The sequence below is a fragment of the Sabethes cyaneus genome, chromosome 2 (genome assembly GCF_943734655.1).
Source record: "Sabethes cyaneus chromosome 2, idSabCyanKW18_F2, whole genome shotgun sequence".
NCBI classification, from domain to species: Eukaryota; Metazoa; Arthropoda; class Insecta; order Diptera; family Culicidae; genus Sabethes; species Sabethes cyaneus.
The window spans coordinates 228267038-228288868 of NC_071354.1; the positions used below are offsets into that span (position 1 = coordinate 228267038).

Sequence of the window (21831 nt, forward strand, 5' to 3'; positions counted from 1 at the left end):
GACGACACTATGCAGGCCCTTACGACTTGCAAGGTACTGCGTGTGACGCTGTTCATCCGAAAGCGTGTTAGTCCGCGTTTCTCAGTGTTATTATAAATCATTTTTTGTAATTATGTATTATTTCAGCGTGATTTTACGCATAGGGCTCAGCAATATTATGAAAAAAGACATATCGAAATCAAAATTTCTCCGATTTTATTCAAATTTTGTGTGCATATTCCTTTGCAATAAATTTTAGGTCCGTATTTTTATATGGTACTTGGGTTCTCTTTTCTGAGTCAGTGTGATTCCAAAAGTTACCATTTTTCCACCTTTCTTTCTTTAAAAATTCATAACTTTTGATCCGTTGAACCGATTGTTAATACCAAATGGAAAGTATTTTAATGAGCTTTTCTAAAAATAATATTAGACTGAAGCCCAAACTTTCTTTTCAATTATCGCAAAAATACTAAAAACATTCACTTTTTATGTTTCCATGGTGGGTAGACCAAAGGAACTTTAAGATTTCATTGCCGAGAATAGAGACGCATGCTTTTTGTTTTTACTTGTAATAAAAGGGGTTTTTGATAAAGAAAAGCGTCTCTAAAATAAAAGGCCATGCGAGTCCATTGCATGGACGCATCTTTATTTCTTAAAAAAAGAGTATCTCAAAAACTGAAAATGTCACAGGTCTGCTTTTTGATATCGTATGTAAACAACTAGCTTTCCATTGAAAGTATAATGAAACAATAAAAAACGATTATATCAAATGTTTTAAGCAATTTTAAGAGGCTCCTACAAAAAATGTTTTTGCAATAATAAAAAGCTTTGACAGAAGTTTATTGTTTTTTTTTCTGAAAAGCTCATTAAAATACCTTTTATTTGGCAATAAAGTTATTAAAATCGGTTCAATGGTTCAAAAGATTAGAATTTTTAAGGAAAGAAAGGTGACAACCATAGTTCCTAGCGGAGACGTGGTGTGCTCGTTAGCGTTACGGTATAGAAAAATCTCACAAAGGATCATTGTGAAATGTTAAAAATATGAGTTACAAAATAATAACCCATTCTGTGTATAATTACATACCACAGATGCCATATAGTAAACTATAAAATACAAAGAAATATTCTCTGTTATGCATAAATGCATGAAATCTTCCAAACTTTCATGCCGCATGGTTGAAATGACAATTTTAAAAAAGGTAGATAAAACCGGGTCAAAATGGTAGACAAAATCGGGGGTACCTAAAATCGGGTGTAGATTAAACTAGGTGTAGATATAATCGGAATACCACTTTATATGTATCCGAATCGTTACTAACAATTTTGCCTATTTCTCAGTTAAGAACAAATATCCCGCAAATTATGCTGTGGTAATAGACGGTGCTTTGTTGATAAAATTCAACATGGCGGCCAAATCCAAGATGGCCGCCGATTTTTTTTCACTTCGTTTATAAACCCTATCTCTCCTATTTTCAAAACCATGTGGTTTGTAGTTTGTTTTATAGCAAATTTTGAAAATATCACAATAATTATATGAAAATTGTGAACCTTGCCACAAATAACTGATTGTTTTATTCAGTTAATGCCATTGCACACCTAATTTTATGAATGTTTCTTTTAGCATTTTTTCTCAGCTTTCCAATGGTGGTCTGAAAATAAAAATCGATTGGGGGGCTCATGATGAAAACTGCCATTTTTTATAAAATACAATATGGCGACCAAATCCAAGATGGCCGTCAAAAAAACTTTTACTCCATTTGAAAACCCTGTTCCTTTTCTTTACGGAACCGAGCCATTTGTTAGTTGTTTCATAGTAAATTTCATAGTAAATATCGCATGATATAGATCTCGAAGTTTGCTCAAAATTCATCTTTGTTTGAAACTGCTGGGCCCCTTGGTGAACAAGGGGTCCACTATTTCGAGCTATGAAAAGTGTAACGCTTATTTTTTAACCATTTTCAACCAGTTAAGCGCAAAAGTTCCAATATTTGAAGACCTCGTGTCAGTAGTGGCTCCGTTTCAGCGAGAATTACTCATTGGCGACTTCAATACTGATGTCCTTAATTTGAGTACGTTAGGCAAATATCAATTGCATAAATAAATGTCGATGATTTTCGAAAAAAAATCATCTGACACAAGCTCTCATGAATCCCACAAATTATTAAGTGGAAATCTTTGCCTTATATGTAAGTATCTGCTATATCAAAATGCAAATGTTGACCGATTGTCAAATATTTTACAAGCAACTTCTCACCACACTATAGTTTAACAAATAATCTAAATAAGAAACCTACAGCGGTTTGCTCTACTCTCGAGACATGTACATATTACCCACTCAATCCGATGTAAAACGATATTCAAAACGTTTCTAAGTCCTTTGTAAATTAAATGAGCACAGAAGAAAATGGATTTCCATCTACTTAATGTGTTTTTGGCTGGCAAATGAATCCTCAAGGCAACACATATTTGTTTGCCACGCATTTGCATCCATGCTCATGAGTTTATTTGAAGCAGTTTCTAGTGGCTCCATTCATTGAATTGAGAGTGCCACTAAAGCAATGTTTCTTACGACGTGTGATGAGATTAGGTAGCGTTAATGATGCGTTGATTAAGTCATTTTGGTTGTAAGTGAAAAGTTTAAATTTTCAACCAGAATTCTTAGAATTAAAATCGATTGATAATTAGTGAACAAAGGAATATAATATCAATCCATAAATCAATCAGTCAGGGGATGATGTGGCTCACAGCCATGTGATAAAACTTTGAATAACTTTTTTTATTAGCTAGTTTATCTACAACTCGTTGGTAACTTTTGAAAAGCTAATTTTTTGCCTCCCAAATGCCATTGTGTCGTATGCCGTCTGTGGAGCACTTAAGAAATGACTGCCGGGCTGGAGCCTTGTTTCTTGGGTGGTTCCGCTCATTGTCTTTGCTCCCATCAACGTCATCTTCGTCGTCGTCGTCGTCGTCGTCGCCACCGCGTAGTCATTTTCATTTACAGCCTTTTTTGTTCTGTTTGCGTTCTTATTATTATTCCTGCCATGGCATGTTCCTTGGCAGCCGGGGCGCAGCCCCATTGTATCGGCGGCAATATGTATGCTCATTTAGTGATAGACATATTTTTCCGTTTTATTCCTCTCGCTTTGCAGCCTTCGCTCAGCTTGGACTACTCGTCGGTGGAGACGATCCTGCTGAAAAACGAGGGCGACTTTATCAGTGTCGAGCAGGGCAAAGAGTTGTCCCGGAAGAAGAAACAACAGCACCAACAGCAGCAACAACACCAACAGCAACAGCAACAGCAGCAGCAGCAACAACAACGAGAGGATAATATGCGGCAGCTGCTCGACGTCACCAACACGCTGACGACGGAGGAAATTAAGGACTTCGAAATGAGGTTAGTGAACGGATTGTTGTTTGTTGGCAAGTTTCGCAGAGAATTTCTGCGCTTGATATTGGTTACAGTTTGTTCTAATGTGAACAACGAAAACAAACAAATTCATTTTTACGATAATTGTCACAATTATCGTTTTTATTAGGTATCGTATGTGTTGTTATTTCCTTTGTTTGAGAATAAATTCACTAAGGAGAAACATTTCCGTCGAAACTCCATCGTATTAGAACAGAACAAAAACTTTGCCCATATTTTGTTCAAAAATGGGTAAAAGCAAACATACCGGACAGAAAACAGCAAGTCAAAGTCATAAATTGGTTGGAATCACATAACTCATCCCAATAAATATCAATTAGTGCTTCTGTACTTTTGGGACCTAAATTCGAACCATTTTCGGAGGCTTCGTTTTGGGGACGATGCGACGGTGCGGTGGCATGAGATCACGTCCCAATCCAGCAGCACACATTGGACACTGGATGAACCGTGCTAAAGAGTCATAAAACGCACCAGTAGCCAGGAGCGGCCCGAACCGTAACCGTGTCAGATGGAAAATATTTAAACAACGTGCGAATGGATTTTATTACGCTGACGCTGCTGGTCCGATAGCGTCCGATTTCTTTTTGGTTGTTTTGCCCGGAAAATAAACCGATCATCAATGGTTTTATTGGGCGCGTCGTCGGCTGGCACAGTTAAAATCCCATTTCGCCAGCATAAAATTTAATTTGACAGGCAGTGAAATAACATTGCAGTCACACGACCGCTGTGCCTGCTTGCTGCCACAGTTCGATAGGTCTTCGTCTGGGTCCTGGTGCGGCACGTGTTGATAATAGGACAACAACAGACTGATGGACAACACGCAATATGACCATTATTACTAGCTGGATCAAACCAACAAAATTGCGTAACAAAATTGGCTACACCTTTGTTCGTAATCAAACATGGCAGCAGCATTTGCATGGGAAAACGTTCCAGGTACTATTAAACCATTCCTAGAAGCTGATCGGCTGGTCCGATTTTGTTTCGCTTTTGTACGGAAAAAAATAAACTAGTTGATGAAATTGTTTGCCATTCTGAGTAATTGATATTTCTACCGGATTATTCTACCGGCAAATATTGTTCGATTATTTTTAGCTGTCAGAGAAACACAATTTTGATGGCTCAAATCACAATTGCGCAATTCATGAAATACAAAATTTTCAGCCACTGAATAAGACTGTAACTATCTGCAGAGGCGTAGTTTTGAAGTAAATATTTCGCTTTGCAGTTTACGGTATTTATTTTGTCGATAAATTATGTATCTTCTTCATGAAAACTTTTTTCATTGTTGTAAGGATAATATCACGCGATCGGAAAAATCATCTACCTACGTAAAATTCAAAACAATGAAGAGTTCTGGCACAACCATGTTTAACATCAGCACAACACCTACGCCAAATTTGTGTCGATAAAGCGAACTATTAGCGAGTTTGTTGAACTAACCTGGGTTCATTCCGAAATTAATTAACGCTGCCCAAAGTTTAGCAGATTGGTCCGTAAACCGTAATGTTAGATGATTTAAATAAACACTTTCAGTTTAACCCATGATGAATTCTCGACTAATTTATGAACGCTTTTACAGTATGTTAATCAAAACTGAGTACTAAGCGACTTGAGGGAGATTAATTTATGAATTTGCTATCATACATTTTCTATTCAAAAATCAAATCAATTTTACTTTTAAGTTAAAGTACTTTAAAATACAAAACTCTAGACAGTCATCTCGTTCACCTTGCTCGCCGTAGAACGCCAATTGAGCTGCTTCTCACTTCCAGCTAGGGTTGCTAACTCTAAAAATCTTTGGAACTGGCCAGCGCCTTTAGAAATTTCTAAAAAAAAGGTTTGAACGACTCGTTTTCACGACCAAAGCCATGTCAAAATAACAGCAATGCACTGGACCTTCCAGTTTCTTAATCTTTTATTCACATTTTAAGCTTCTTTAATCTTCATGTTTGCATTCTTGAAGATTTCTCCCCTGGGTTCTTGACCTTGAACATGTTGTTGGCGGCATATCACTCCAGTACCTGTTTTCCGTAATGACAGAATGCCAAATCCGACTAAAATAGCACGGAACAATCGTGTTGCTTTAGGAAAACAGCAGACATTTTTCCACTCATTCACGTAAATTTCCTGACTGACAGTTCCATATGTTTGAAAATGTCTGTCACCTTTTCCTCTCTCGGCTGCCATAAAAATTTCCTGTCCAGCAAACTGTTTGACCTGTCGATCCGTTACTGCCGTTTTCCACTCCCCTCGAACACCAACTGAACGTGCCATCGTCCTCGACAATGCACATCCATCGGGTGCGGAGTCTGTCCCAAAGTCTACACGGTCTCTTGCTGGTTCTCTGAGTTCCACTTCGCGCCGTTTTCTGTCGGAAGATTCTAGACCACTGCGACCATTATTCGCGGCTTGCATCGTTGTCCCATTTCACGAGCGTACCAAGGCATATGAATCCCTCCACTACTACATATCGTTTCCCATTCAGCTTCACCTCGGCATCAGTACCATTTTGCCACTCTCGTTCCCTGCCAGCAAAGCCGGTGTTTAAACTGGCAAACCCGTGCGGTCGCACAGAGCCTCGCGCTTCGAAGGGGCCTCGCACTTGTTAAATGTTAAAAATTCCAGTGGACAATCCCTGGCTGTTTACAATACAATTGGCTGTTAATTGAGAAATCACTCAAAAAGGAGATGGCACTTTGTGCTTTCCTTGATATTGAAGGAGCTTTCGATTATACGTGCTTCGTTTCAATTGTTACGACTCTCATTCAAAACGGAATCGACCACACTGCAATGAGCTAAATTCAAGCAATGCTTTCGAGCAGAGAAACACAGCATCATTAACACAAGGCATAACACTTATCGTTCTTACAAACATAAAAAGTATATTTACCTTTTACCGACCTGTTTCGGGCAACTAGCCCATCGACGGGGTAATGCCCAACTGATTGCGTTGAAGAGAGAGTTATATTTTTAAGCCTATTAATTTGAAGAGAGGTGACACGAGGTGACGAGTGACACGAGAGGTGACAGGTGAGAGGTGCTCTTAGTAGCCATGGTTTTCACGTCGTGCACAAAAGCAACCACACACTACGTGAGCTTCTATGTAACGCGAAAGATAAGATTCCTACAAACGAAATGTCCGGAATCTATCAAATACCATGCAAAGACTATTGACCAAACTCGTGACTTTAGTCATGACCTTGAAATGCGGTCAGGCATATATTAATATTTTTTTGAAACGATGATTCTACAATTGATGAAGGGACGGTAAGGGAAAGTAATGAAGAAGGATTTTTTTTTTTTTGCGCCCTGGCAGGTGTTGTGGGTTCAAATCCGGTTATAATCTCTGATTACAGCTTGGTTCGACCCATGCACCTTCCAGCATTGGACAAAAGATAGGAGTCACAACGACAACTTGTTAAGCATAGCTACCTATTACCCCCCCTCTTCCTTTCCACCCTTCCCCTTCATTCCCGGAAAAAAATCCTTCTTCATTACTTTCCCTTACCGTCCCTTCATCAATTGTAGAATCATCGTTTCAAAAAAATATGCAAAGACTGCCCGGTGGTATATATTGGGCAGACCCGACGAAAATTCAAGGTACGCTTAAAAGAGCACAAAAAGGCAATGGAAAACAACCGAACCAACGATTCCAGTGTGGCAGTACATACAGCAAACTTTCACCATGAAATCGACTGGGATAACGCAAAAGTGATTAAGGGAATCAGGAAGGCCTCACAACTAAATGCGTGGGAGTCGATGTTCATCACAACAGCTGATCAATTGATGAACGAAAATGAGGCTCCCATCGCACAGTGGGGCGACTCCATACAAATGCCAAGCAAAAAAATCTCTTTAAATCAAGGATAATATGTGGTTCTTAAGTAATTTTGGGGTGCTGAGCCCGAATTTATTTTGCCCGGTTTATTTTGCATTAGAACGTATATTTTTTATGTTAGGGAGAATTTTCAACTATTTTTCAAGTATTTTTTAAGTATAAAGACGTATATGAAATGAGGGTCATTTGGAAAACTATTGCAGATGGATTTTTACAGGATAAAACATTATATAAAACAATACAAAGCAAGTATGAGCTTTAATAATCAACACAAAATCCATATAAGTTAATATTAAAATCAAAATAAAAATCAAAACTTTTCCCCTTATTAGTTTTCTTAATCTTCTTTATCTCTATCTTCTTTTTCTTCTTCATCTTCTTTTTCTCCTTCTGCAGAATCACTCGCTTCACGTTTCGTCTTCAACAGTAATATAGCGACCTCAGAAAGATTTTTCTAATTACATTTTTCCGTTTCGAAGAAGCTATAAGCTTTATCCGGAGAAATAAGAAGACGAACAATTCTATCACGATTTGTATTTTCACACTCATTTTTGTATGTAAAATATTGTCTTGTAATTTTATCACTATTTTTAGCATAAGGCAATAACCTTATTTTCTTGAGGGTCAATATCGGTGTAGTGGCTAGCATTCACGCCTCTCACACCGAGGACCGTGGTTCAATTCCCAACTCCGCAGAAGTCACGAATAACCCGAGTTGTTAAAGTGACTATAATTAAAGAAAAAAAACTTATTTTTGTGCTTCTTCTGTCATTCGTACTATCAGCAACATAGTTGTCTAGATTCATTTATGACCGCGAATTCAAATTCTTTGCATTGCAGTGGACGTATTATATGAGACTATACCCTGACATAAAGGTTTTTGGTATACAGCCCGGACTCGATTATCCGGGTGCTCATTTTTATTTTCAGCCCGGATAATCGAATCACCCGGATAAACGAATCATCATTTTTGGTACAAATTTTTTTTGTATGTTATGTTTTTCAATATTTAGGTATTATAAATGTTTTACCTTTGTTATACTATATTACCTTTGTTATACTATAACAAAGGTTTAAAAATTGGTCGAAAAACACGAAATTGATCCGAGGCCCGGAGGGCCAAGTCACATATACCAATCGATAGGGTTCGACGATTTGAGCAATGTCTATGTGTGTGTGTGTATGTATGTAATGATTTTTTCTATCGCCTGTTTCTCAGAGATGGCTGAACCGAATCGTTTGCTATTACTTTTGTTTGAAAGGTATTATTGTCTAGTAGATCACTATTGAGTTGCTTCGTAACACGACGTTTCGTTTAAAAGTTATAAACAAAAATATGAAAAATACGTGACACGGGTTTCTCTAGAACTACATGACCGATTTCAACGATCTTAGTATCAAATGAAAGCCCTTATTAAAGCTAAATTATTCAGAAATTTTTAATTGAAAACAAACAAATAGTTTAAAAGTTATGCTTAAAAAACCAGTTTTGACAAGGTAATAATTATCGCCTGTTTCTTAGAGATGGCCAAACCGATTTATGCGCTATTAGTCTCATTTGAAAGATAATATATGCTAATAGATCACTATTGAATGGTTTTTTGATTGGACGTTTAATTTGAAAGTTATGAGCAACCGTATACACCACACCAAAATTAACAATAATTTATAATGATTTTAACCAAGATAATTTACCTAATTTCAATTATTTTAATATCAAACGAGAGGTTTTGACACTACGAATATATATGCAAAATTTCATAAGAATTGGTTGTACCGGTCAAAAGATATTAACCCTCGAACACTCGCGCCAACTTTTGCAACACAGTTACTCGCGCGCACTATAACCCCAAACCAAAGAAAACGTGCGCACTAGAGGTTTGGCTGGGAAAACTTGGTTTTAGGTTTATCGAACCTTTAGAATAGTTTCTTGAAATTAAAAGTTCTATCGTCTGGTGGAATCTAAATTTTGACTAATCCCCCTCAAAGTGAAATAAAAAAAATTATTTTTCTTCAGTGTCAATATAACACATTGATGTGCTCTGCAAAGTTATAGAGCATATTATTACAAGAAATTTTGCTAGAGACAGTAACCTTCCATCTCTACAGCTAAGATAGAAAAATCTTATTTATTGTATATGAATTTGTAAACTCAGTTTTTATATTTTTACTCTTTTTGTAATTGTTGTATGACTTTTTCAACTATTACAAAATTGTACAAATGATAAAAATACACAACTTTGCTGAATATAGTATACCTCTATGTTTGCTTGTTTAGGAACTGTAGAACTTTGATTATAAAAAAATACCTTAATTTTGACTACGAATTACTCGACTACCAGCAGACGGATACATTTTAAACAATTTACATTGGCTAGTTTTGCTGCATACAGACGCCATTTTTCCATATGAAGAAACGAGAGAAAATTCCACTTGGGGTCAATTGCGGTACACCTCGCATGCTGATTGTTTCGTTTCTGTGATGGCGGTTTATGCTGATCTATTTTTCAAACAATTTAAATTATTAATGCATTGAATAATTATGACATTTTGCTCAGAATAAGTTTATTGAAGAATATTCGTTAGTTAAACAACGATTTGTAACTTTATAACAATATGGCGTTGAAAAACCTACACGTGTTGTACAAAATACAACAGCGTGAGTAACCGAAGGTTAATAAAAATTGATGAAAATTATTCTAGAAAACTCTATTGATGTGAATCAAATAGAATGGCATTACAGGAAATTATGCATAGTTCAAAAACCTATAAACTGGACCTTTACTAGGCAATGTATATGTTAAAGAATAAGAGTTCCTCTTACAACTTACTTTTATTTGCACTTACTCAAATTAATAACAACTTACTTATCCTTACTCAGCAATTACATGAAAAAAGGATCTATCAAAATTTAAAAGTGTTCCTATTTTGTTCAAAATTTGTAAACTTATTCAATTTTCAAAAATTTTATGTAAACCAACGCATTACGCAACGTTAACCAATAGATGAATTATGTTCCGAAAACGTGTCGATTTCTATCTCAAATACCAAGTAAGACCGTATAACAAAGGTTCCTTTCACCACTAGGTGGATTAAATCGGGTTTTTTTATTATTGATCAATCTCCCCTAAAGTCCTTAAATTCTTTTTTTGCAATGTTTCTACTGATGATTACAATGATGATGGTGATGATGATAATCATTTTTAAGTAAAAAAATTGATTTCATCATCGCAGGATTTATTTTTGTTTTGTTCGCCGATAAAAGGGATATAAGAAAGGAATTTCGTAGCTTTAGGGAGGTGAATCACTGCTTGTCTAGTTGGAATCATCATGTAGCATGAAAACTATTACATTTGGGTTTAAAATAAATCAACGAAAAAAAATTATTTTTTTTCACCCGGATAATCGAGTCTAAAAACCCGGATAATCGAATCCCCGGATAATCGAGTCCGGCCTGTACAAACAATAAGTTTCGAATTTTTCTGAAATAATGTGTTCAAGAACTTGCTATAAGAAAATTTCTCAACCTTTTAATTAATTTCATATCTATCCCGTGATTTCAGAACTAATACCAGGATTGGCATAAGATCTTTGAGCTGTATTTCCGTCATTACTATCGCTGTATCCTCCAGATTTCCTCCAACCTCTAAAATCTAGTCAATATGCAATATGGACCATACATTCGAAGTAGCTTATCCAACCATGCAAAGGAGATATCCCATAATTAAGATATCCTACGTTTACTTTGAGTGTTTGCATTTTGTCTATATTGTTGAATTCTGATATAGTAGCCTTACAAGCGTAATATCTGTGGTCTGCGCTACTCTGCGCTAAATGAGACTATATCCATTTGAAAGCTCATATTTTACGCCAACTTTTACCGGTAGTGTCAATAGTGGCGAACCTTGGCTTCAAAACTTTTAAGCGTGTTTTACGCGAAAATATGGCACATTTTTAATGAAAATTAAAATTGTGGCATACTATGATAAAATTACAGCATACTCAATCAATGGGTTTTATTCAGCACTATTTTTGGAAGAACTTTTCCTTAGACACCGTTGAAATCCGAGCTACCATTAGACCTCTAGAATGTTTTGAAATATTGGCTTATTTTTCAAAAAAACGCTAAAACAGGCTGAGATAGCATACTTTCAAGATTCATAGAAAATTCAAATTTTGTCATATTGATTTAAAATTTTGGATTTGAACACTTCAAAAGTATAGAATCACAGGAAAAATACAACGGAGAGCCGAAATGAAGTTTCATTTTTTGGCTGCTGGCCAGCGATTCCCCACTGTGCATCGTGTCACCTCTCTTCAAATTAACAGGCTTAAAAATATAACTCTCTCTTCAACGCAATCAGTTGGGCATTACCCCGTCGATGGGCTAGTTGCCCGAAACCGGTCGGTAAAAGGTAAATATACTTTTTATGTTTTTTTATGTTTGTAAGAACGATAAGTGTTATGCCTTGTGTTAATAGTGTCGTCAGTTCTTACGTTGGTGCAAAAAGTGAAGTTAAAAGGTTAAACACAGCATCGTTGGGAAATACGTCGGTTACGATTTCGATGGTCAGAGGATGTTCACAAAAAGTTCTCTTCCCCTTGCTTTGGACACTAGTGGCCGAAGCACTTCTTCACAAGATATCGCGGTTTGGTTATGAGACCATTGCTTAAGTTGGCGACGTAGAACCTAGAGGAAAGGTTGACGGAGTACTGTCAAGTTGTTTGTTAGGAGCTCTAAGCACCTCCATGTTATGCTTGTTATAAGACGAGCTTAACGTAAACCCACAAAAACATTCGTTATCATTCACTAGGTGAAAAAGACATACTATTAATTTCCCTAGGTCCTGCTGCTTAATCTGCACAGGGCCTCGCGCGTTGTAACGTCGGCTCTGCTCGCCCCTATACAATCAAGTTTAGGTTGCAAAATCTGCGTTCTACTAGCAGATTAGTTGTATTGATTTTTAAATTTGTAATGGTTTGCTGAAGCAAATGGATACGCTATGCAACGCAAAGGGATACGCTGGCAAAAGGAAGAAGGCAAGGCAAGGGGGAAATTTGGTGTCGCAACGCATACAGTTGCCACCAAGCGTAAAAAAGCAGTTTGATGTTTATTTTTTCCTTGTGGAATAGGTACCTATTGAGTCAGACCGAAATATAATTGAGTTGCTCATTGAAAAATCATACTTCAAAAGTCTCCTATTCTCCATTCATTGAAAAGTTCTGTCACAAACAAATCCAAAAAAGTATGCAAATTTACTACCAAAACGAATCTACCGAAAAGGTTACTTTATTCCAAATTCATATTGAATAAGCCACGAGAAAAAAAGTCCCCCTATTACTTCAGCGGTCAGCTCACCCCGGCCAACGGCCTCGGTCAACTTTTCAAAGGCAATCTTTTCCCGATTGATGATTTCGGTTCGATCAGCTTTGAATCCAACAGTACCTACCAATAATAACTCACCGACATTTTTTTACGTCATATTTCCCGAACCCCAATTTCCGCTCGCTCGAGCAAACAACCAGCCGAGCCGTTCGGTCGATGAACGACGGCGGAGCCGGATTGTCTCCCGCGACATTGAACTTTTCCAAGGATTCGGATTCGCTCATGATCGACTGCACAAAGCGCTAGCAACAGCAGCAGCAGCAGCAGCTGTTTATTTACAATATTCTGTCGCAGGTCGTCTTTTCCTTCGACTTGTCGTCACTTTAGACGGGAAATCGCATCATTCGCACATGGATTAACATTATCCATATGCATACCTTGCCTGTCTGTCGCATCCCAACCGACCCACCTCACCGACGGTTACGGCGGGGGCGGGTAGGCGATTTTGCTTGTGGCTGTCATCGTTGTCGCGATTGATCCCGCGCGTTGACCGAGCGCAAGCGGAAGTGGAACGTACCGTGGTTGAAGGTACTACATTTAAATGACTAATTTGAGTAAACATGAGGCTACATCAATCAATGTCAGCCCGTAGCGCGTAAATGGGATGGGAATGAAATATTAACCGGTGGAAGTTTGTTATCAATCGGTTCGGTGGAACCGCCAGCGGAGTAGTGGTGTGACGCAGGGATGGTTCGATCACTTTGACTCAATTTTGATTCATTTGACAGTAGCGTCCTAACCGAGCAAAACTTGACAAATTGATGTATGGGATATTTGTAGATAATAACTAGATCTACAATTTTGCTGAATCAAGTGTTGCTGTATCTTTTATAGTTACGGTGCTACAATGCTAGTACCTCATTAGTAACTAAATGAACGTTCATTTAGTTACTAAAGAGGTACTAGCATTGTAGTGCCGTAACTACAAAAGTTACAGCAACACTTTATTTAGCAAAATTGTAGATCTAGTTATTATCTACAAATGTCCCATACATCAAATTGACAAATTTTGCTCGGCTGAGACGGTAGTGTCAAATGAATCAAAATTGAGTCAAAGTGATCGAACCATCCCTGGTGTGACGAAAGTGTTGACTGTTTAAGATTGGTCGTTACTGAGGCGTGCTGGTGCGGTGTAAATTAATATTTAAAAATATGGTTTATCTCGGTTCACAATCCACAGTCAAAGTTTCAATCGCTTGACAAATGGTTTCCAATTTTAACTGTTCCCTACAGCAAGGCTTCACGATTTGTTCGATTGGACGGACCGACCGGTTGCGGTGCGGTGGTGGTCTTAATCTGGATGTTTTATAAATAGAGATGAAGGTGTGCTATATTTTGCACGGCTGTGCTGGATGAAATGGTGCAGCGATAAATACTAGCTTTTCTGTTTATGCCGATACATTGCTGTTTCCGACAGCGCTTTTCATCTGATGACTGTAATAAACGTTCGCGGCACCCACCGCCGGGGAGGTAAACGTAAAAGGTATGATAAATCGTAGCTTTGATGATTTGCTTTTGCCTGCTTCATGTGACGGATTAAATATGCTGGAATGGAATGTTTTCATCGCGTGCATGAAAATGAAATTTTCAATACTGAACACGTGGAATTTTTATGTAATAGCTTTGGAATGGTGTGTTTTTGTTCACACAATAACCATTGCTCTAATTAGCACAAAATATTGAACTCAACGGTGCACTAGCATGCCCAGACCCATGGCCTTTGATTGCATTAAAATTGTTTGCAAGGCGAACGCAAAATTAAAGTCGTTTCGTTATATTAAATCAACCTAGTGAACTCGTAAGAATGGTTTCATAGTACTCAGAACGCATTCCGTGCAAATTATGTCGTACTTAATAATCAAAGATGTTACACAATTTTGTTTGTTTGATCCTGCCAATAATGCCATACCAGATATATCCATTTCGCTCCACACTCTTAAATGATTCTACCTGCAAATAGGTCGGATTTAGTTAAAGCTAGGTTGAAACTACTCAAAATGCCCTTAAAGTGTACAAACTCAAACTTTGGGTAAAAATTTCAACCAATTTTGGCTACTTGCTACCGATAATTGAATTATTCTCTATGACAAATAACGCAATTTTAAGTTCCTACTACCAATTTTTTGGTTGAAAAACTACTCAAAATCTGAGTTTGTACACTTTAAGGGCATTTTGAGTAGTTTCAACCTAACTTTAACTAAATCCGACCAATTTACAGGTAGAATCATTTAAGAGTGTAGTTAAAAGTAGTAAGGGCTTTATTACTTTACAAAATAATATCTCAAAAACGCTTCATTACAACTTTCTAACTGTTTAAAATGATATGTGTAAAAGTTCATCTCCGTTTGGTAACTTGAATGGAATACCCCAGGGGAGCATCTTGGGACCTTTGCTATTCGCGGTACTTTTCAACGATGTCGCATCTTTGCCCGATAGTGATATAGTACACTGGTGCCGTGAGATGTATCGACGACTGCTATCGTTTACGAGGAATCCATATATTTTCGTGTATTTCTGTGTGCCTGGATGACTCTCTGGATGACTCGGAAACTACTGAACCGATCGGCGTGAAAATTTGTATGGAGCGGTTTTTGGGACCGGGAATGGTTTCTATGATGATTCGCGAAACCTCCCCCTCTGGAAGGAGGGGGGGGGGATCCCATACAAATTTCTGCATAACTCGTGAACTAATCAAGCAAATGGAACCAAATTTAGCATGTAGCGGTTTTTTGTCCCCTCCGGAAGAGGGGGTTCTCGTACAAATGAAACATCTAGTGACGCAAAGTGCACGGTGTGATTCTGACAAGCAAGTGATCTGACCAACTAACAACCAACCAATCAGCTAGGTTTGTGCCATCCCTGTCAGTTACGTATGGTTATAGCCGGTATTGCTATTCTAAGCATGAATTTCATACGTTGTTTTGCAGAATTATTAAGCAGGTCGCATTTTTAATACGCCACGTAAAAAACAATTTCGAACATAACGATAATTGCTTTGAACTGTAATCAAATTTAAAGGTAACACATCAGTTTTATAATAGAGACCTTATTTTATAAAATAAAATAAGAGAAATAAAACGGCTTGTTCTGAAATTAAAGAAAAAAGAAAACTTTCCAATTAACTTAGCTATCAAGTCTATCAAGTTTTCTTTTTTATTTAATTTTATGTTTCATATTTTACTACTTCTGCCAAAATGGCTTGTGGTGTTTATAAAAACAGACATCTCAATGAATCAAAAAATATTTTGTGTAAGAAATTTATGCGCATAGGCAAACAACTTATCAATCGTAAAACTTTACTTACTTACTTTAGCAAGTACATCATCAAACATCATCAAAGTGGTAATGCGTTTTCACACTTCGGCTTATCATTCAGTGAATTCCTAATAGATTTCCAAGCTATTTACACCAATAGATCCGATTGGAAAGTATAGAAAACTTATGATTTTCAATGCGCGCCATTAAAAAATTGAAAATAAATCCTACTGGGTAGTTAGACAGCAGTTTGTTCAACTCTTCGTCGAGGTATAAATTCTCGCTTCGTGTTTGGTTGGAATAATTTCCAATTATTTTCGAATAAGTTTTGATATAATTCAGGAACCAACGAGAATGTAGATGGAAAATTTCATTTGATTCAACTATAACAAAGTTACAAGAGAATTAAATGGAATCCTACCCTTTCTCGTTGATTGCTAATTGGATTGATAATTCCTTATTGTGATAACACCAACGGCAACATAAGCGGTGCCGTAGAAATTTTGATTTCAATAATCGTCACATTGAAAACTTGTCTGCCGTGAACAAGTGATAGCAATTAAAACCAAGTTAACAGAAGATTAAACACTATTAACCGCATTAAATGCGCTGGAAAATGAATTAAAACCATTTAGTTTGGTTTCGTTTTAATAATTATTGCTGGCCCAATAAGCTTTATTGTGATCAGCGGAGAAAATCAATCTTTTATATCTTCATATAAGCAGTATTAGTACTAACAGTTTTAGTGACATCTTTTGCATCTTCATATAAGAATTTGTTCATTCTTAAAAGAACGATTTTCGATAATTGATGAAGTTTAGGAAACTTGGAACTTAGCGCTTTTCACTCGGTTTTCTTTAGCAACACAAATCTATCCATTACCAATGCTACAGTAATACGTAGACTGAAATTGAAATGCTCCATTTTGTTCGCGGTAGATGATGGAATGACGGACCATGAAAAATAAACGGGATATATTCTTGTCGCTTGCTCTGGTACATAACACGAGGTAAGTCGGCGAACAGCATTATTCAAACGCTAGCTGAGCTACTGCCAACACCTTACTGGCATGTCTAGACGCGATAAAGGAGAAAACATCAAGGGCAAGCAAAAGTCACGCTCGAGTCGTGCACGTCTGCAGTTTCCGGTCAGTCGTGTTCATCGGCTGCTGACGAAAGGAAAGTATGCTGAGGGTGTGTTGGAGCTGGAGCACTCGTCTCGTTGCCGTGATGGAATATCTGGTTGCTGAAGTTCTGGAATTGGCAGGAAATATGCTGCTCGCCACCACAAAACGACCAGAATTATCGTCACTTGCAGCTGGCCATCCGCAAAGACGAAGAGTTGAACAAATTACTGTCCGATGTCACCACTGCTCAGAGAACTGTCTTTCCGAACATCCAAGCTGTTTTGTTGCTGCTCAAGAAGACGGAAAAGAAGGCTTAAAGTTCCAAAATATCACGTCGCAAAAGTGTTCTTGCTTGCAGTTGGCCACCTGGACTGGTATTTCATCGTGACTCATGACTATATACGAACGGCTTCGTCGATCGCATAACTGCTGCGGCTTTCCGGTTGGTTCGTTGCAACAAGCCGTGCCTGGTTTGCGGTTATCTGTACTCCAATTTACCAAAAAGAAAATTCCGTTAAGTGCGTTAGTGCAAGTTTGTTGCAAACTGGAGTTATGATAATCGGTTCTTTTAAGGGTCACGCAACAATTGAAGAGTTTATAATATTTTCTTGCCTAGTTAATACGATAATAACACAGGCAACGAGAGAAAAGTTGAATTTTTCGCCACTGCGGACGGCTAACAAATGGCGGGAATAAGTTGTCTGGTCACGGAGGACATTTTCTGCACTTCCAAAACGTCTCCAGCTTGTAAATCAGTGTTCTTCTTTTGTAAGCCGCAGAAAAGTTTTGCGTAGAATTTTCAGCTTTTTGAAAACTAGCGCGTACCGTGTACCGATTACCAGAAAAAAAACACTATTCCACGTAGAAACAGATCGTGAAAATTGATTTACTGTTTGGTTTAGTGTGACTGATTCGTTTTAATAAAATAAATTCAATCAATTCCTAGAAATAACTCTGAAATCTGTTGAGGATTGAACGTATACAATGTTCCTACTTTGGTAAACATTACGTAGCATGTATACATGAAGAATCGTATTATTACATACATTGATACATCCTACTATCACTACAAATACTTACGAAGTCCTACGTCACCTATGTGGTCGTGTCTTGTGGACATCCCCTCTAATTTTCTACAAATTTTCTAAGAAACACATTTAAACGTTACGTCAGTTTGCCCAGATTTAAAAATCAGAGCGGGTGTGTACAAGACACGACCGCATAGGTGACGCAGGACTACGTAAGTCTATTCGTAGTGATATAGGTCGGACTCGATTATCCGGGTGAAAAGAATTTTTTTGTAGATAGGCTTTTCGAAATGTATTTACGTTCAAAACGTGTTTAACGTTATAAGAAAAAAAATTTTTTCACCCGAAAATCGAGTCCGACCTGTAGTAGCATGTATCCATGCATGTAAGAAGTAAGATTTTCATATATATGTATTTTGATGACAAAAAATTGTTATGTTAAAATGGTTGACTGTGCTGCAGGTTGAAAAATTTAAATTTTTGCAAGTCGATAATTTTTTGCAGGTCGATAATTTTTTTACATGTTTTTACTCATTTTCATGATTGAAAGCTACTATATAGGGTACGGAAGGGTATTTTCAGTAGGTTTCTAAATTCCGTCAATTTGCCTCTTCTTTCGTCAATAAAAATACTTTACCGACATACAATTTTAATATGTTATAACTATTTTCTCAAGACTGTAATTGCTATTTTTTTATTCAAAAAACGTCAAAATTACCTGTTCTTCCACTAGAACTAGGCCATCGGCCGAAAAAATAGATGCAATCGTTGAGTGGGCCGAAAATACCCTCCCGTGCCCTAAGTAAGTTAAAGTTGTTTGGAAAATGTTTTGTACCTCACTACCTTATACTGAGTTGACGGTCAAATAGACATTGACATCACTACGGATCTCTCCTGTTTTGTCTTGTCCATAATTTTTGAACGAAATTAATCTAAATATAATGCTTGACTATTGAAGCTATGTAAAGAATTGCAGGAAACTAACTGACGCAAAGCAGCAAATGATACGATCAAACCTATTCTCGGCTAAGAGAGTCGCTGATTTTCCTCGCTTTGAGAATTGCTGCGTCACGTCAAATTCACAAATATCCCTTCAGCCCTATTTCCGAGCAAGACAACAGTTCCGAACAAGCTTTTGCAGCATATGGATGTAATCTGGCAAAAGAAAAGAGCGACCGCTCACTTTTCTATGAAGTTTTACTTTCAGGACTTTGAATTGGACTAGATTTAATGTTTAAAGGTGATATCGGATGAAGGAAAGGGGTGATTTTACATTTCAACAAAATTGTTTACGTTCAGGACCTCAAATTGGACGAGGTTTAATGTTTAAATTCTAACAGTCCGGCGTACTTCACAAGCACAGATATCAAATTGGTCTAGGTGCAATCGTCGCAAAGAATCTTCGACCTGTTGGGACGGGAAGATTTTGTCACTTCTTTTTTCTAAAAATACGTTAAAACTATGATGGCGTCTTTTGCAACCAATCACGAAGCGAGAATTTACAGTTGGACAATGCTTCATTATTTTCAATTTTTCAATAGTTCAGCATCAAGAATCCATACTTTTCTTCATTTGGGTCAATTCTTAGAAAATTTCTTGATCAATTGATGATCAGAATATTGAAAATCGATTAAGAAACCGTTAAGCTATTAGTGTGGTGAAAACCCGACCACTTTACGAGAAAGATTTTTTGGAATGTCACCCTATCTCAAACCTTGCCGTAAGACGTAGTCCTACGTCAAAACGTCTCTAATATTTTGGTTCTAAATCTGGACAGTGTAATTATTTATTAAAATACACTTTATTTCAATACTATAATGAATGACACGGTCTCACTCAATCAATTAAAACTTATGTTCTATGTGGATGCTAAGCTTAGGAAATTGTTTTCCTTGAAATTAGTTCACAAAACCTTAAAGTTTGAAAACACAACTTTGAAGTAATCTGAAAAGACTCACAGAAAAAAAGACACTGTTTGACAGCAACGTTACGATTGGATTTATTTAAGTTATTTGGCCCAGCCTACTTAACCACTTAAATTATGTTGAAAAGATCTTGGGTATATTTGTAAAGTTATGTATATAGTTACACCTCATAAATTGCATAGATTACCACTAAATAAGGGTAAATTGGTGAAGGTGTCCGATTAGTTGTTACCGTCCGGATGTCACTGCTATGAGGGATGGTATAATTTACTAGCTTCCGAACTGGTTCCAGGAATTGTCCAAAAATAATCAGATCCAATGTTCCAGAGTAACCGAGTGGTTTGATTTTATAGATTCAAAGCATTACTTTCTTGCTGCGCCATGTTGTTGGTTTATAGTTCTTTATGAATGCAAATTCGCTTTTTCACAACTTCCCAGCGAGGCATTTCATGTCAAACAGGTTATTATAGATATTAGTTTTTAATCATTCTTTGAAATGTGACGTTTGGTGCCGCGAACCGTTCCTAGCTTAAAGCTTCTCAGTTGTACAAATAACCCTCCGTGTCCATCGAAAATGGAGGCGACCCGTACTGTGTTAATTAACCCGAATCAGCCCGTAATTACCGCGTATATTCCGTTCAATTTTCATCTTTGAGATGCTCTATTGCATCAACGGACAAAGCTTGAATACTTAATGCGGCATTTTGTGTGAAAAAGCATCCGTTGGCCTGTGGCCAAATGATGGAAATAATCATTTGTTTTTATTTTATGACGAAAAGCATAAAATGTGTCATGTGATAAAGTATGGCGTCATTGGGCTAATTCAGGTTAATATAGTTTTACGATGCTATAGTTATGCATAAATATACTTGCAGGTGTCAACAGCCATTTATATAAAAAATGTACGTATAAAAATTAAATTGAACTTGGAGTGTAATATAAAAAAATATAAATTAATTTGATTCTATTTTATCAATTAGTAAAACCAATCAAAGTAAACAGTTGTGAGCTGAAAGTGAAAATAACGTCATTTTATATAGCCGACAGCATCCGAGAGAAAACGTACGGTAAAAGAGCATCAAAACAAACAAATATCGAGCAGTCCGTTATCATAACCGGTAGATTTTCCAATCGACCAACCGCTTACGGACGGATTTATGTTACGCTTCATTTCATCGGCGATGCCAAGTGGCGCACAGTCGTGAATGGCGCAGTTCGTGCAGTGGAATTTTGATTGGTTCAAGTTCAATAGTGAAATTCGAATCGAGAATTTGTTATGGGATTATGAAGTGGCCGGCGTCGTTTGCCGAGAATAACACTCGATTCGAAATAGGTACATACCTATACCTACATACTCGTGACTGACCACTTGAAGGGGTGAAGTATTACAGCTTCCTTCCTTTGTGCATGGTCGTTCGCAGGATGCTCGTTTTTAAATGCGAGGTAGGTTGGTAAAATTGACGGAGTTTAACAGTGCTAATGGTATCGTTCTACCAACCGCAGCTCGCCACGCCTCTGTTTTGCTTGGACAGGAGCAATCATTTACGTGATTTTTCACGTAACAGGAGGGTAGAGTGAAAATTGAAAATGAACGCAGACTCTAATGGAAGTGGGTTCGATTCTTTTTGCGAAAGTTAAAAGCCTCACCTAAGATAAGTAAAATCAGAGAAAAGTGATAAAGTCAAAAATTTATTTAAAGTATCAGACATCTAAACAGTAGCAAAAGAAATGACTGCAAAACATTTTCAATTCAATTCAACGTTTTATGGTTCTACTGTTGAAGACAGTGAGAGCAACTGAGCTGTGGGTGAAAAAGTTTCATTGGCCAGCCGAGTAAAGTGGTTATAAAATTACATCTCGAGAG

The 21831-nt window shown here is 37.3% G+C and overlaps 1 protein-coding gene across 1 annotated transcript in view; it reads left to right on the top strand.

The window, feature by feature from the left end:
- The window catches only part of LOC128736718 (AF4/FMR2 family member lilli), a 152934-nt gene that overhangs the window by 53762 nt on the left and 77341 nt on the right, over positions 1 to 21831 (top strand). The window contains exon 6 of the mRNA XM_053831204.1: positions 3129 to 3373. Coding sequence (XP_053687179.1) covers positions 3129 to 3373 — 245 coding nt within the window. The remainder of the gene's footprint in view (positions 1 to 3128; positions 3374 to 21831) is intronic.